Source organism: Macrobrachium nipponense, chromosome 1 (genome assembly GCF_015104395.2).
Source record: "Macrobrachium nipponense isolate FS-2020 chromosome 1, ASM1510439v2, whole genome shotgun sequence".
In the NCBI taxonomy this organism is placed as follows: Eukaryota; Metazoa; Arthropoda; class Malacostraca; order Decapoda; family Palaemonidae; genus Macrobrachium; species Macrobrachium nipponense.
The window spans coordinates 145493784-145510305 of NC_087200.1; the positions used below are offsets into that span (position 1 = coordinate 145493784).

General features: G+C 47.7%; 1 protein-coding gene across 1 annotated transcript in view; it reads right to left on the reverse strand.

Annotated features, from left to right (window-relative positions):
* The window catches only part of LOC135219718 (cytochrome b-245 chaperone 1-like), a 291532-nt gene that overhangs the window by 106790 nt on the left and 168220 nt on the right, over window positions 1-16522 (reverse strand). The window contains exon 5 of the mRNA XM_064256716.1: window positions 12351-12371. Within this exon, the coding sequence (XP_064112786.1) occupies window positions 12351-12371 (21 nt within the window). The remainder of the gene's footprint in view (window positions 1-12350; window positions 12372-16522) is intronic.

Consider the following 16522-nt stretch of genomic DNA (forward strand, 5'->3'; position numbering starts at 1 on the left):
ACCCCACCTAGCTCTAAGGCTCTGCTTGAGCCTAGCAGCCTCGTGGTGCACTTCATTAACAGCGGATCTGGGAAGAGATCCGCTCCCCACATGCTAGAAGCCAAGAGTCTTAGGCTCGTGCCTAATAGTGCACTCCTGCAGAACGTGCTTTCGGCAATTCCTCCTAGCTTGGAAGAAGTTCAAAAAGCATCTGATAGAACCGTCTGAAACTGGGATTTTGCTAAGATCTTAAACAGCGGTTCCGTCGCATATGAGAGAGCAGCCATTTCCGTTATTATAAGAGAATTGAGGGGACCTGCAAACCTGGTTCGCGCGTCGAACTCTGCCTGAATCAGGGAATCAGGCAGCCTTGGCAGCTTCTCGCCGAACTGGTCCATGGCGCAGTCCGGTTTGAGCTTACCAAGCGTGACGTAGCTGGCAAGTTCTCCACAATTCTCCGAAAGCCGGGAAGAGCGGAGAAGTAGACTCCGCCTCCCTTAACTGTGGGCATGGGCTCATCCTTGAGGACTGCCTGAAGGGTCTTCTCTACTATTTTCGTGGCGAATGGAAGAGAAGCCTCCTCTTCCGTCGCGAAAATAGTAAAAGGACTCTTATAGGCCTGGCGCTTAGTGTTCGTGCACTCCCAGTCCTCAAGGCAGTGAACCATTCCCGCTGGGCGTGATCCCTACTGTATAGAACAGACTCTCTAGAGATCTTGTCTTCCCTAGTAAAGAGCCGTTACAGTCAGCCTAGCATAACCGATGAAAGGCTGCGTCAGACCCAGAGGGTAAAACTCGAAGTCCTCAATCCTCCGAGTTCCACACTCCGGGATAGAGATCATCCCATCCTTATTAAAAGGAGCGTAGGCAGCTACTCTCCATGGATTCTCCATGGAGAAAGCTGGCAGAGAGTCGTATGGCGGGAGTTGGAGAATGCCAGTGCTTGGCACTGGGGAGACTGGAAGAGGGACCTGAGAGAGCCCAGCTACTCGGTCCTCATTCTCTCTAACCCTGTTAGAGAGATCTTGTATGGACTGGCCTGATTGAGACAGAGTGCTCGACAATTGTGCGAACATCTGCTCGAATCTCGTCCCAGGGCGGCGAGACTTGCGAGCCAACCAACTCGCCCACCTGTTGCATCACCACTGCTGAGAAAGCAGTGGGATCAAAGGTGCTAGGTCCTGCTCCTCCCACCGGCGTTGCCGGAGTGGGAAGTCGGTGGTGGCGGCAGGAGAAGGCATTGGCTCGGCGGGAGCGCGAGCCTTCTCCTTAGAAGCCTTGCTTCTAGAGCTCTTCGAGTGAGAAGAACTCGGCTTGGCTTTCACCGCGTCGGCGTAGGAAGTCGAAGACTTCCTAGCCGAAGAAGACGAAGACGACTTCCTAGAAGTTGTCTTAGCTAGAGTCTTCGGTTCTCTCTGTCCCTTCACCTTTGGGGGTACAGAGAGAGCGGGAGAGCGGGTAGGGATCTCAGATCCCACAAAGCCTTGGAAAGAAGCGCTCGAAGAAGGGACAGGAGAAGATCCAGGAGCACCCAAGGAAAGACCTTGGGCGCCCGACACACAAAAATACCACAACCAACAAATCCTCTGCCCCTACCGCCATGGGCTCGATGTTTAGGTCCATGGGGCAGCGACGTCCGGGACGACTCCTGGGAAGCTACGACCCCAAAGGATTGCTGGAGATCTTGCTGGATGGAGGCTATAAGAGGGGCTGCGGACAAGGGGTCAACATACCCAGTTGACTTGCCCGCAGGGAAGATCTGGACGGCCAGCTTCTTATCTAAAATATAAGGCTGGCCTTTGGCGGCGTTCTTCCCGAAGCCGCCCACACACGCTTTCAGGGTGGCGAGGGCGACCTCCTTCACCACCAGTAGCCTGAAAGAAAGGGCGAGATGAGCTTCTAATGGCGGAACGGGGTTAACAAACTTATGACTAAGAGTTGTTAGTAAAATGATAAGGAAAGCCTCATAATGGACTTACCCCATCTCCCAGCTGACCGACTAGGTGTCGTAGCAGATGGCGCAGGCTTCTGGGTGCCAGACGATCATCTCGTTAAATGACGTGGGCACAAGGGGCGTGAGACCTGCACTCATCGTGGCCGCAGGGGTCGTACAACGTCGCGTTGCACGCCGGGACCTGACAGTTGGTAGCCTGTAAGTGGAAAGATACATGAGTATCAGGAAAACACTTACAGCCTAACAGTTGCTCCGCTGGTGCCGGAGCGATAAACGTTAGATTAAACCAGAGCCCCGCCATAATACGTGTGGTAACAAGGTTGGTTGAGTGTCCTAGGCTATAGCTCCGCTGATGGCGGGGACACAAAAGGAACCAACCAGGAGTGGTGGTAATTGGAAACCACGACGGAAAATGGCGGGGATGGGTAGATATATAAATAATAAAATAAACAATTCATCGTAAAATTAGGGTATATTAAAATAACAATAATAACAAACCTTTCCCCACCCGTCTACTAGAAGAGTGCGCGGGTAGAAGCAAGCTCCCTTCCGGTAGCGGGGGAGAGATGTAAGGATTATAGTAGGCAAGCAAGCGACCACTAGTAGTGCCCACCCCGCCCGCTGGCGGAGCCAGTAATCTATAACCAAAGGTGCCCCGGCTGCGACGGAAGGCTCCTTTCGCTTATAGCGAGGGAAGGTGGCTGAGCAAACTGGGGAGGGGGGAGGAAGGTCTCGGCGTAAAACACGGCGGGAGAGAGAGAGAGGGGGGGGGGATGGCCTACTCCTCCCCGCCTCACCGACTACCGCTCGGAGACCCGCGGTACCTCATGAGTGGTCGCCCTATACCCCCCGCTGGGAGGAAACCCCTGGCCACCTCAGAGAGGGAGAGAGAAGGCGACTGAGGTTGTCATGACAACCAAGGGGTCCCCCAGCCCCTCCCTATACCAGGTAGGGAGGGCAGGGGCAGGGTAAGGTGCGATGGAAACACGTGACCCAAGTGGCCTAGGCCGCGAGCAAACACAACCGTGGAAGGGCCACGTGAACCAGGCTGTACCAATACAAGGAACATGCACCTAGGCTAGCCTAACACCCTAAATATAATATATATACATCGAAAAGATGGAAAAGACACTTTTAGTAAAAAGAGAAAAAGAAGCCCAGGAGGAGGCAGACTGTTCCAAGAAACAGAAGCCTACTCGGAGCCAGCGATAGCCGATGAAGAGCAAGAGCCGGGATGCTGGGCAGGAATAAAAATAATAGCCCTACATACCAAAAACTAAGAGAGATGGTAGGGGGGCTAAACTAGCTAAAACTCGATGTAAAAGACAATGAACGTAACATAGTAAGCCCATAAGTATAAGAAGTCCCAGTATGGAGGACCGGGAATTCTTAACGAGGCAGCATGGCGCCACCACGAGACAACGGGAAACCGTATATGACCTATTATGAGGAAAATACTGGTACCCGGAAGATAAAAATGTGGTAAAAAACATTACTTATGAGTACTTTAACTTAGCCGTTGCAATTGCAGAGCGTTCCATGTTGAAGAAGTAGGATAAATCCCGAAATTAGCACAGCACAGAAAAAAAATGCATCTTGACGCTAGCGCTAATAATTAAGGATGTCCGCTAGGGGCGCTGCTGTCCGTGGCGTCCTCTAGTAGTAGTAGTAGTAGCGGCTGCATCGCCCGTTTGGTATCAGCTCTCTCTTAAGGGGATTCTGATTGGAAGTTCTAATTGGTGAATGTCTCGTGGTAGTGATTCCCACTCGCCCCTATTACCATACCGACACTTCTTTTTAAGAGTGAGCGAGTCAGTTTTACTGACATTTTCTTAATTTTTTTTTGTTTTTCTCTGGTAATTTTAGATTAATTTTACCTAGAAAGAATGATATTAAGGATCCTTTTCATAGGCCGACACGAGCTGAGCCCAGAAATGATATATCACAATAAAGTTTTTTCATACTTACCTGGCAGACATATATAGCTGAATTCGGAAATACAGCTACATACATATCTGACAGGCAAGCGTTTCATGAACAAAACTTAGAGAATCGAAGCAGACAGCTCAAGCTTCTTAAGATACTGGACATAAGCGTTCATTGCGTAGTCTACAAGTCTATTTCTTGTACGAGTCTGCGAATGAGGAATGAGAGCTCTTCCGAACCTTGTCCTTATTCGCTTACGCAATATCAAGTTAAAGAGATGTTTGTCAATGAGAACTAACCCATTAACGGTACAGAGAGATATTTTTGGTCAATGAGGGGAGAACCCACTTACTTGACAAAACGATAGTATATTGTCAATGGGGGAAAGTCCAATGAATTGACAAAACGTAATCCAGGAAGTCGAGCCTTTTATTTTTCGATTCCCGTCTCAAACAAGGAAGGGACAAGAATCCTGTTAAGAGACTGGGCTTACGGTAGGTTAGAACGACGATGTTCAATCGGCATGGAAGTCTCGACTAGAAAACTAACAAAATCTATCATCTGAAAAACCCTTTCAGATGGTCTAAAAAGCTTTAAATTTATTGGCAGTATGGCAAAGGAAGTCCTGTCTTGCGCTTTCCTGAAGAGCGTCCTTTTGATGAGTGCCTTTGCAAGAATCCTACTGAACGTTGCCGAAAATCCTGACGTTCAGGACGTCGAGCCTTTACATAACCCGTAACTGTCTTATCTCAAAGTCTTGACTGAGGTAGAGAAAACGAGATCTTCCCTTGAGCTTTCCTTAACTCCATCCCCACCTTTTGCGAAAAGCAATATAATATTGACAGAGACCTCTTGAATTCACGAAACCCGAGGTCTTGCTGGGTTTCGAAGACGAAGTTCTGTTCACTTTCTTGAGGCTCAAATCTTAAACAAGAGCTTGAAGAGTTCAACAGAAACGTTCTGGTGCGCCGCTCGGCGTCCACTGGCGAGGACGCTCGGCGTCCACTGGCGAGGACGCGGCGTCCATGGCAGGAAGCTCGGCGTCCTGGTGCGCGCTAGGTGCGCTCGGCCGGCCAACTGGCGAGGACTGCGGCTCGGCGCCCGGTCCACTGGTGCGTGCGTCCATCCGAGCGTCCCATGTTCAAGCCGATCGTCCAAATAAGCGTGCAGAAAAGCGTCACGCTCCTGACAGGCGTTCAAAACAAGCGAGAGAAACTGCCTTCTTTTTCATATTTCTTGGTGGAAAGACGTACACGTGATCAGGCAAACTTTCGCCTTCTTACTTCTCACTGAAAACACATAACGAGGGAGAGGGGACGTGAAGCGTCCTCTTCTATAAAGCTTCTTAGAGGGCGCGAGTCCTTCCGAGAGCTCCAACCCTTGTGCGGGTTGGGAGGACGCCTCGGAGGACGAGAAGCAATCCTTCAGGATTCGTGCATGTGCACGCACTTTGGCAGTCTGGGGATTTTCATCAGAAACTGCCGAAGGCACGCCAGATCGGTGGGGGGGCGGGGGGGTTGGGGGGGGGGGTTCCCTGTCAACCCTCCTTCGGCTTTTCGACCATTGCCCTCTCCCTGGTTCTGGGAGTTCGACAGAGGTCTAGACCTAGAGGCGTTATAAGGCCGATCTGACGCACCCTCCACTACACAAGGGGCACTGTCACTGCACTTAGCCACTTCACTATTGCTCTCTAAAGCAAGCACTTTCGATTCTAAGTTACGAATCGAAATAGTATAAGAGAAAGGGCATAACCTCTACAGACACTGTTTTAGGGCCCGAAGGCAACATTACAGGGTTAGGCGTAACAAAAACAGAAGTAGAACTCTTCACAACAATGAAGGAGAGCGATCACCTCTCGCAGGACATAGTCATAACCCGTAGGCCATACTACAGCGTTAGGCAAAATAAAGTCTACCGGAAGGTTAGCAGTATCACTACCCTGACTTTCGTAATTGATTAATTGCGTACATACTAAACAAACTTTTTCCTTACGGAATTAGACACGTTTACTGATTAATTGCGTACATTACGAATCATAACTTTTTCCTTACGGAAATAGACATGTTTACTCGATAATTGCGCCCCCTCCCAAGTGCGGAACTACCGAAGCTTTCGGTAGCCACACCCTATCTTTGCAGACAACACCCTCTGAAACTAGCCTAACCAGATTCAGATATCTTATGCAAAAATGAATCAAATTCAAATCAATTTAAGATAGCGTATGCCTAGCCACAAATCCAAGTAAATAAATTAAAAGACAATTAGGATACTTAGCGGCAAAAGAAGTTTCCAAAATCCTAAGCCGGAGGTACTGAAAACAGGTGTTTTCAGTACCGGCGACAGAAAATTTATGAATAGAAAATGGGAATGGTTCTTGATACCCGCCTCCCAGCGGCGGGAATGGGTACTAACCACCTGGCCGACCACTGCGTGTGTCGGAAGTTTTTTAAATTCTGTCGGACTTCAGAAAATACAGCTATATATATACCTGCCAGGTAAGTGTCATGCATAAAAATCTATTTTTGAGAACTACCAACCGCATAAAAAGGGAATCGCACAATTTGAACACACATAATTCAGGACTGGACTGTATTCATATATTCATTTCTTCTCTTTTCACAGTCATGACATAAAAATAGGTGTTCTAACAGGTTTATTTTTTAGGGAAATAAGAACATGTGACCCTTGTAAGATAGAAATAAATTACATCAGTAAAAGCTTTGAAGCATTAGCATACCCGGAATGGTTCAGAAAAAGGGCACTCAATAAACCTAGAAGGGTTTTTTACAGATCAAATGTAAAGAGTATATGGAATAAAGAAAACAAGAAAATGGTTGCCCTCCCTTTTATGCCTAAAGAAAACAAAGTACTTCAAAAAGGAAAGTAAATATAAATTAGTGTATACCTTTGATATACTGTAAAAAATAATGTAAAAATAAATTGGAAGGAGAAGACAGTAATGCAGATGATGTAGGGGGCATACCTAATTGATTGTAGCAATTGTGGGGACAAATACTATGTGGGGGAAACAGGTAAGGGAATAAGGACTACAAATCAAGAACACAGAAGGGCAGTACAGCTTAACTCGCAGGGGAGTGCTATAGCAAGGCATTGTTGGGAAAAGAACGATAGGATGGATTTAAAAACAGTAGGCTTATATAAAAAAGCAATAAAATCAGCCATAGGAGGGCAGTAGAAGGAGCACTCATCATTAAAGTGATAGAAGGAAACAAAGGTTTCACCTCAGATCCCATAAGCCGAGCTTTGATATTAAAAGAAGCTAAGATTGACCCTTCTGACCTGGAGATTAGGTATGTTTGTTTGTTTGTTTGTTTCAAAGGGGTTTTTACATTGCATGGAACCAGTGGTTATTCAGCAACAGGACCAACGGCTTTACGACTTCCAAACCACGTCAAGAGTAGACTTATATCACCAGATATACACATCTCTAACCCCTCAATGGAATGCCCGAGAATTGAACTCATGGCCACCGAGGTGGCACACCAAGACCAAACCGACCACACCACTGAGGCTATCCTAGAGATTAGATGTTCAGCCCAACAGACTGTTGGTGACCACTCACTTACCACAAGGGTTAATCCCATTGACCATCAGCTCAGGATATCAGAGCAACAAGAGGGGGATTAAAATCTCTCAAGGAAACCAGGACAGCCATCACATAAATGACAGCTCAACAAGATGTTCCAGACGACTGCTGGGCCTTGACCCAAGCTGACAACCTACACATTTTCTTGAGAAAGGGCCACAGATAGGGGCTGAAAGTACTCGAGTGTTGAGTAAAAAAATATGTAAATACTTAAGTAAAAAAGTTATACACAGTAATTTTGTGGGTTTCTTTTTCCATTAAACAATTCATACTGTGAAGGGAGCAGTTGATAGAACAAATGTGCAGGACGGGAAGCTATTGAAGGGCGAGCAATCCTTGAAAATTTTTCAATTTTAAATATTCTCTATCTTTAAATTTTCAATTTTAAATATTCTCTATCTTTAGTTTTGTTTAATCTATTGCAAAGAGCCTACATGTGTAATATCAAGAAAAAAATATTTATACATAATCTGGACAATGCAGTATGCATTGGATATATAACACATCCAGCAGATATTTGGTCTTTCACATAAAATACTTACATAAAATATGTTATTGTTATAATACAATTAAGTTTGTTCATACTTACCTGGCAGATATATATATAGCTGTATTTTCTGAAGTCCGACAGAATTTCAAAACTCGCGGCACACGCAGTGGGCAGCCAGGTGGTAGTACCCATTCCCGCCGCTGGGAGGCGGATATCAGGAACCATTCCCATTTTCTATTCATATTTTATTAATGCCCCTGTCTCCTGAGGGGAGGAGGGTGGGCACTTTAATTATATATATCTGCCAGGTAAGTATGAACAAACTTAATTGTATTATAACAATAACATTTTGTTCATGCAACTTACCTGACAGATATATATATAGCTGAATCCCACCTTCGGATGGTGGGAAGAGACAGAATAGGATTTATAGGAAACTTAAATTAAGTAGATGATGTATATCTTGGTTCCTCACCTGTTAGCAAAGTAGACTCTGTGATTACTGTCACTTAAGCCTGCTTTTGCTTAATCAGAGTTGCCAGCCAGGTGAAGACCTGCAGTGCTGGTGCGCTCTGGATGATCTGTCAACGGGGACGTGACCTCAACGTGACAAGACCATAGAGCCATACATATGAGGGCAACGAAGCAACTGACTACCACCTGACCAACTATCCAAAGACCCCTTGAATACTAAACTAAGGGATGGGAGATCTTCACACAAGACTCACCACAACCTAAAAACACAACAATAAAAACTAACCTAAACCTAACTAAGGGATAGGGAAAGAGCTACCTCCAGCCCCCAAGACTGTGTCTGCAGAAAAAGTGGCCCAAGAGAATTACAGTCGTCATAAATCGTTCTCAATCCGTAGGTAATGTGAGGCGAAGACAGAGTTGCTCCTCCAAAAGGTGCCATCAAGAATGTCCTTGATTGACATATTCTTTTGGAAGGCAAGAGAGGTAGCGACAGCTCAAACTTCGTGAGCTTTCACTCGTAAGAGGCTCAAATCAGTCTTCTGGCAAGATGAATGAGCCTCTTTAATGACATCCCTCAGAAAGAAAGCAACAGCATTCTTAGATAAAGGTAACTCTGGTCTCTTCACAGAGCACCAGAGATTACCTGAGGGACCTCTTACCTCTTTTGTTCTATGCACATAGAACTTGAGAGCCCTGACAGGGCACAGGGCTCTCTCTGGTTCTTGGCCCACCAGACTTGACATACCCTTGATCTCGAAGCTTTTCGGCCAAGGGTTAGAAGGATTTTCATTCTTTGCCAAGAAAGTGGGCTCAAAGAGCAGACAGCGTTGTCTCCTTTGAATCCCATAGATTACTAAAAGCTTGTATTTCACTAACTCTCTTAACCGTCGCCAGAGAAGTTAGGAAAAGAGCCTTCCTTGTCAAGTTTCGAAGAGACGCTGCTTGAAGTGGTTCAAAAGGACTTGACATTAAGAACCTAAGAACCACGTCAAGGTTCCATGAAGGCGGTCTTGTTTGGGGAATCTTCGAAGTCTCAAAAGATTTTAAGAGATCATGAATGTCTTTGTTGTCAGAAAGGTCCAGGCCTCTGTGCCTAAAAACCGCTGACAACATGCTCTTATATCTCTTGATGGTAGGGACTGCTAATTTCTGCACATTCCTGAGAAAGAGCAGAAAATCGGCTATCTGGTTCACAGAGGTCGTGGAAGAGGAAACTCCCTCCTTTTTACACCATGCCCTGAAGGAAGCCCACTTCGATTGGTATACAGCTTTTGTAGATGCACGTCTTGCATTTGCGATTGCTCTCGCAGCTGTTTTCGAAAAACCTCTCGCTTTGGCCAACTTTTCGATAGTCTGAACGCAGTCAGACCCAGAGCGGAGAGGTTTTGGTGATACCTTTCGAAGTGAGGCTGTTTGAGTAGATCTTTCCTCCAGGGCAACGTCCTTGGAAAGTCTACAAGGAAAGACATGACCTCTGTGAACCATTCTCTCGCTGGCCACATCGGGGCGATAAGGGTCAACCTCGTCCCGTCTGAAGCCGCAAACTTCCTCATGACTTCCCCTATGATCTTGAATGGCGGGAAGGCGTACAGATCTAGGCCCGTCCAATTCCATAGCAACGCGTCCACAGCGATTGCTTCTGGATCTAGGACCGGGGAGCAATACAGAGGAAGCCTCTTGGTCCTCGACGTCGCGAATAAGTCGACCAGAGGACGTCCCCACAACCTCCAAAGGTCTCGACACACGTCTTTGTTTAAGGTCCATTCCGCGGTAGGGATTTGGTCCCCGACGACTGAGAAGGTCGGCCCTGACGTTTTGCACTCCTGCAATGAACCTCGTCAGGATCGTAACCTTTTCTTTTCGGCCCACAGCAGAAATCTTTCCTTCGCCAGGTGAAACAAAGTTCTGGAGTGTGTTCCTCCCTGATTCTTCAAATAAGCGAGTGCTGTGGTATTGTCGGAGTTTACTTGAACGATCTTGTTCGTCAAACTCCCTTCGAAGAACTGCAGCGACAGAAAGATTGCTGCTAGCTCTTTGACATTTATGTGCCAGGCTACCTGTTCCCCTCTCCAGGAGCCTGACACTTTCCTCCCCTCCTAGTGCTTGCTCCCCAGCCCGCGATATGGAAGCGTCTGAGAACAACACTAGGTCGGAGCTCAGAAGACTTAGGGACAAGCCCTCCTGTTAGTTTCTGTGGGTCGAACCACCATCTTAGATGGTTCTTTATTGGATGCGATATTCTCAGGATCGCATTGAGATCGTCCTTGACCTTCCACTCGTCCGCAAGGAAAAACTGGAGAGGTCTGAGGTGCAGTCTTCCCAAGGAAACAAACCTTTCTAGCGATGAAATGGTGCCCAGCAGACTCATCCATTCCCTCGTCGAGCAAGTTTCTTTCCCCAAGAAGGCCGAGATCTTCTCTAATCCTAGCCGCTGACGTTCCTGGGACGGAAACGCTCGAAAAGCCACTGAATCCATCTGAATCCCCAGATACACGATGGACTGTGTCGGGGTCAGATGCGACTTTTCGAGGTTTGACAAGAAGTCCCAGGGACTTCGCTAGGGCTAACGTGAACTGCAAGTCCTTCAGACACTTCTCTCTCGACGAAGCTCTGATAAGCCAGATTGTCGAGGTAAATAAATCGGGAAAATCCCTTATCCCTGAAGAGTGTAGCCACCTCGCCACATTTTCATGGACTACGGTGAACACCATTGGAGCCGTGGTCAGGCCAAAACAAAGAGCTCTGAACTGCCACACTTTTTTGCCCAAGACGAATCTTAGGTACTTTCTTGAAAGAGGGTGGATCGGGATGTGAAAGTACGCGTCCTGCAGGTCTAAGGACACCATCCAGTCACCCGGTCTCAAGGCTCCCAGAACAGAATGAGGCGTCTCCATCGTGAATTTGGTCTTTTCCACGAAAAGATTGAGCCTGCTTACATCTAGGACTGGACGCCAACCTGACGACTGCTTTGGTATTAGGAAAATCCTGTTGTAAAAGCCTGGAGACCCCAGGTCCCCGACTTGTTCCACCGCTCTTTTTTCGATCATTTGTTGTAGAAGATCGAATAAAACTTGTTTCTTTTCTCCCTGATAGGATGGAGAAAGGTCTCTGGGAGTCGTAGAAAGAGGAGGAAGATCTAAAAAGGGGATCTTGTACCCCTGCTCCACGATCTTGAGGGACCAAGGGTCCGTGTCCCTCTCTCTGCATGCTCCCGCAAAGAACTTCAGTCTGGCTCCGACTGGTGTCTGAAGGACATACGTCTCACTTGGAAGGCTTTGGTTTGAAAGAAGCTCTTCCTCTTGCAAGTCCTCTCCCTCGAGGAGCTGCTCTCGAGGGAGGAGCCCCACGAAAGGGCTTAACTTTCTTCGGCGGTCGTACAAAAGCCGAAGAAGTGGAAGGAACTGCCGGACGTCTCGAGGACTGGGCTAAGAGGTCCTGCGTTGCCTTTTCTTGCAAACTGCTTGCCAGGTCCTTAACCAAAGTCTGGGGGAGAGATTTGATTCGTAATAGGAGAAAAGAGCAGCTCCGCTTTCTGAGCTGGAGTAACTGATCAAGCTGTGAAATTACACAGCAAAGATCTCTTCTTCAAGAAGGCCGTCCCAAAATGAGAGACCAGCTCCTCTGAACCATCCCTGACGGCTTTGTCCATGCATGATAGCACGCTGGACAGCTCCCCCAGACTGAGAGACTCTGGGCTTCTCGATTGCAGATCCAGAACTCCCAAGCACCCAGTCTAGGAAGTTGAATACTTCAAGAGTCCGGAGCAGCCCCTTCAAATGATGGTCCGTCTCCGTAGGGGTCCAGGTCACTTTAGCAGTGGATAAAAGGGACCTCCTCTGAGAATCCACCAAGCTGGAGAAATCCCCTTGTGCTGAAGAAGGGATTCTCACACCCACGTCTTCTTTGGTTTTATACCACATACCTCCTTTACCGCTGAGTCTAGCGGGAGGAAGGGCGAAAGTTGTCTTGCCTTGATCCTTCCTTCGTTCCATCCAGTCTTGGAGTTTCTTGAATGCCCGCTTAGTAGAGAGCAAAGTCTTCATCTCAACAAACTCCGGGGTCTTACAAGTCTTAGAGGATGAAAACTGCGAAGGAGGAGACTTGGGAGCTGCAGGCTGGAACTTGTCCTCGAAGGACGAACGCAACAGCCGCACAAGAACTTTATAATCCGAGACTGAAGAGGCAGCAGAAGGTTCCTCTTCAACAGAGTCAGCAGGACTACTCAACTCTCCTTCTTCTCTAATCAGAAGAGGAGACCCCCGATGTTTACTGGTAGAAGCCTTATCTAGGCTGTCTTCTTTGTGGCGTTTACCGCTCGAAGGAGGCAGAGCGTCCTGACGGGGATGAGCGTCCTTAGCGACGCCCGAGGCAGCCTCACTTGCAAGAGAAGCGTCCTTACGTTTCCTCAACGAAAGGGTAGACATTTTCTCAGGTATACGCGCCTGTGCGCGCAACCCAACGTCCTGGTGTACGTCTTCTTCTTGGCCGGAGTCCCCCGAAGCGTCCTGAAAAGCGTCCTGCCGAGCGTCCTGCCGAGCGTCCTGCCGAGCGTCCTGCTGAGCGTCCTGATCACACTCCAAAGCGTCCTGAGCGTCCTCCCGAAAATCACGGCAAGCAGCCTGCCCATGACGTCGAGAGGGAACGAAAGCGTCCTGACGAAACGTCTTCTTAGCGGGCGAACGAGATCGGCGAATCGCCGAAGGAAACGCAATCGGCGAAAGAGACGAGCGAGGAGAGGGAGAATGAGACTGCTTCATCCTCTTAACGGGTAGTCTAAGGTCCTTCCTCCGCTTAGGCTCGACTGCTGCTGGGCGAGTCCTCTGAACCATAAGTGTCGATAGCTGGTCCTGAAGGGACAAAAGAATGTTCTTCGTTGGAGAGGAACGAACAGAGGGAGCAGGGCTGATCCTGCGAGAAGACGAGGGGCGAGGGACGCCTCCTCCTCTCCTTCTCACAGGTACAGTTACCTGCTTCTCAGGGATTCGCGCCTAGTGCGCGCAACCCAGCGTCCTCATCGGATGAGATTTTACCTCTCTTCTGAGGCGGAAAAGCGTCATAAGCGTCCTCCAAAGAAAGCGGCGATACAGGACGTGAAGCGTCCTCAACACGAAACGTCCTTTTCAACGGACGAGAGTCTCTCCGAGCGCTCCACCCCTTGCGCGGGGAGGACGCTTCGGAGGAAGAAAAAGCAGTCCTTAAGGATGCGCGCTCCTTGACAGCTGGGACTTTGCAACAAGGCCTGCCGAAGGGGACGCCAGATCGGTGGGGAGACCCCGTAACCCTCTTGCAGCTTTCGACATACCCCCTCCCTCCCTGATCCTGGGAGTCCGATAGCGGTCTAGGCCTAGAGGCATTATGGGGCCGATCTGACGCCCCCTCCACAACACTAGGGGCACGATCACGCACTTGCACTGAGCCAGTTTCCAAGGCTTTCACTTTGGTCTCTAGAGTACGTAGAGACTCCAAAATAAGAGAGAGAGCATTACCTTCTCCCGACACAGATTCAGGGCCCGAAGGCAACACAGGTTTAGGAGATGCAAAATCTACAGGTGTTATTACAGGAGAAATATTATCACCCTTACCTTTGGTAGAACCACTCCTGGAGGAAAACCTCCTGATCCTATCGCGTTCTAATTTGCGCCGATAGGAATCATACACCCTCCAATCATCATCGGCCAATCCATCACATTCATTGCACCGATCATCCATCAAACAAATATGCCCCCTACAACTCATACATACTGTGTGGGGGTCTACCGATGATTTCGGTAGCCTCACCTTACAATCACTCCTCACACACACTCTGAAACTCACTGCACTTGATCCAGACATCACGTTTACAGAAAAGCCAATCCAAAGTCAAAAAACGGTCCACTATCGCGTATGCCAATCCAACAATCCAAAATCAATACCAAAAGTCAATCAGATACTTAAATGTGAGTCAAATCCAAAAAATCCTGGGCGGAGGTCTGTAAACAGTAGTTTACCGACCGGCGACAGAAAAAAAATATGAATAGAAAATGGGAATGGTTCCTGATATCCGCCTCCCAGCGGCGGGAATGGGTACTACCACCTGGCCGCCCACTGCGTGTGCCGCGAGTTTTGAAATTCTGTCGGACTTCAGAAAATACAGCTATATATATATCTGTCAGGTAAGTTGCATGAACAAAATAAATTTTCATAATAAAATTTATTTTCTGGGTTCGACCTGTGTCTGCCGGTGAAAAATCCCTGTAGCTCATTTTTCAAGTATGAATATATCCTAAATATACCAGAGAAAAAGCTTACATGGTATGCTGACGTTACCACCCTCAGCGCGAGTACCCCAACGGGTGTCGGTATAAGTAAAGGGGCGTAGTGGAAGCCACTTATTCACAGATCCTCTGCCACTTAGAAGATACCCTCTCCAAAACCCCTCTACAGTGGGAGCCATTACAACCGCCACCCGCCTTACCTTCCACTCGCTACTACTACTAATACCCACGAGTGTACCTCATTCCTGTATTAGCAATCTGTGTGCGCACTTTGCTTCAGTTTCGCTCCCAAGATTTTTCACTTTTTTTGCTATGGCAACAGCAGATCTTCCTACTACACCTAAGTTGAGTACTCCAATTTACGTGTTTATGATTTTTATGATTGAAATGTTTCCATAAATCGCCTTTGGCCCCTCAGAATAGTATTGTGGGCGCCGTCGGCTGTGCCGCCATTTTGGGAGCGTCATCAGAGCGCGTGGGTTTTTTCACACACGATAACTACATAAATATTTTTCATATTATATGTTAGGCATTACATACTTTATCTAGGTGATGCATAGTCATCAGCAACATATGTGTATTGCGGATTTACTTTATCCGAAGTGAGATTTGGAGTAGGCCTAACTTGCTCTTGACTTTCGTTGGGGTACAAAGGAGTGGGTTAGTTTACATCGTAAATAAAAGGCCCCCTCCCCAGCGGCTCAAGGGTGGGTTTGCGCCAGTCTTTGCATGATTTTATAGCGATGCACAATATTATTATTGTTAAGCCTATCATATTCGTGAAAGGAGAGAGGGGGCCCGGTCCCCCCCCCCTCTCTCTCTCTCTCCCTCCTTCTGGTAGTGAGATTACGTATGAGTAGCACAATCTTAGATAAGTCTTGATTTGCACTCACTGAGGTCGGATGAGTTGCCCCAACCTTCCCCACCTATACTCTGTTTTTTTTCATCTGTTCATCCGCCTGTGGTGTTTTTGTATGGTAACACTGCATCCCGGGCTTTAGATAGTTACACTATTTGTAAGTTTTAGGTAAATAAAAGGATATCTGGATGTACATTTGCAACTGAAAAGTGTTTTAATAATTTACTGTATGCGAATTACACCGTTAATATTCGAAATAGGATATTATTATAATAGTTGAATGTAAGCTGAATGTAACTATCTAAAGCCCGGGACGCAGTGTTACCATACAAAAACACCACAGGCGGATGGACAGATGAGGAAAAACAGAGTATAGTTCAATCTAGCCTAGGCTAGCCCTAGGAAGGTAGGCTAGGTTTCCCTTCCCTAGTACCCTCAGACGCACCTTACTCCCCCTGTGGTGCTATTGGGCTAGCAGGGAGGATGTTAAAATAGAGATTTTCTCGACCAGTGTCCTCCCGGATCTACCTCCCTACTGGTCTAAATCGAAGGAATTCGGTTTAGTAGGTTTGGTTGAGGTCCACCCGCCCGGCCGGTCTAGATCGAAAAATTTCGATTTAGTAGGTTTGGTCGAGGACTACCGTCCACTTCAGTCTGGCAGGGGTGGTCAGTTGGCCTACCCTGCCCAGTTCTGTCGTGATCTCGGAACTTAAATGGATCCATACGGGTACCTCTCCCCCCCTTTTTGCCTAATTTCCTTGCAACTCTTCCATTAGACCTCGCTATGAATATGGTATATTGTAGTATTTATATTGTATATATGTTATTGTAAATACCGGTCTGGTACGTCTTGGCCTAACCCGGCATAGCCTCCTGATCGAGAGCGACCACCATCTAACCGCGACGGGCCATGAGCCAGTCGGCCTTTTCCCTATAAGGGGTAGGCTATAGCCTTGGTGTAAGTCCATCTCTGATCG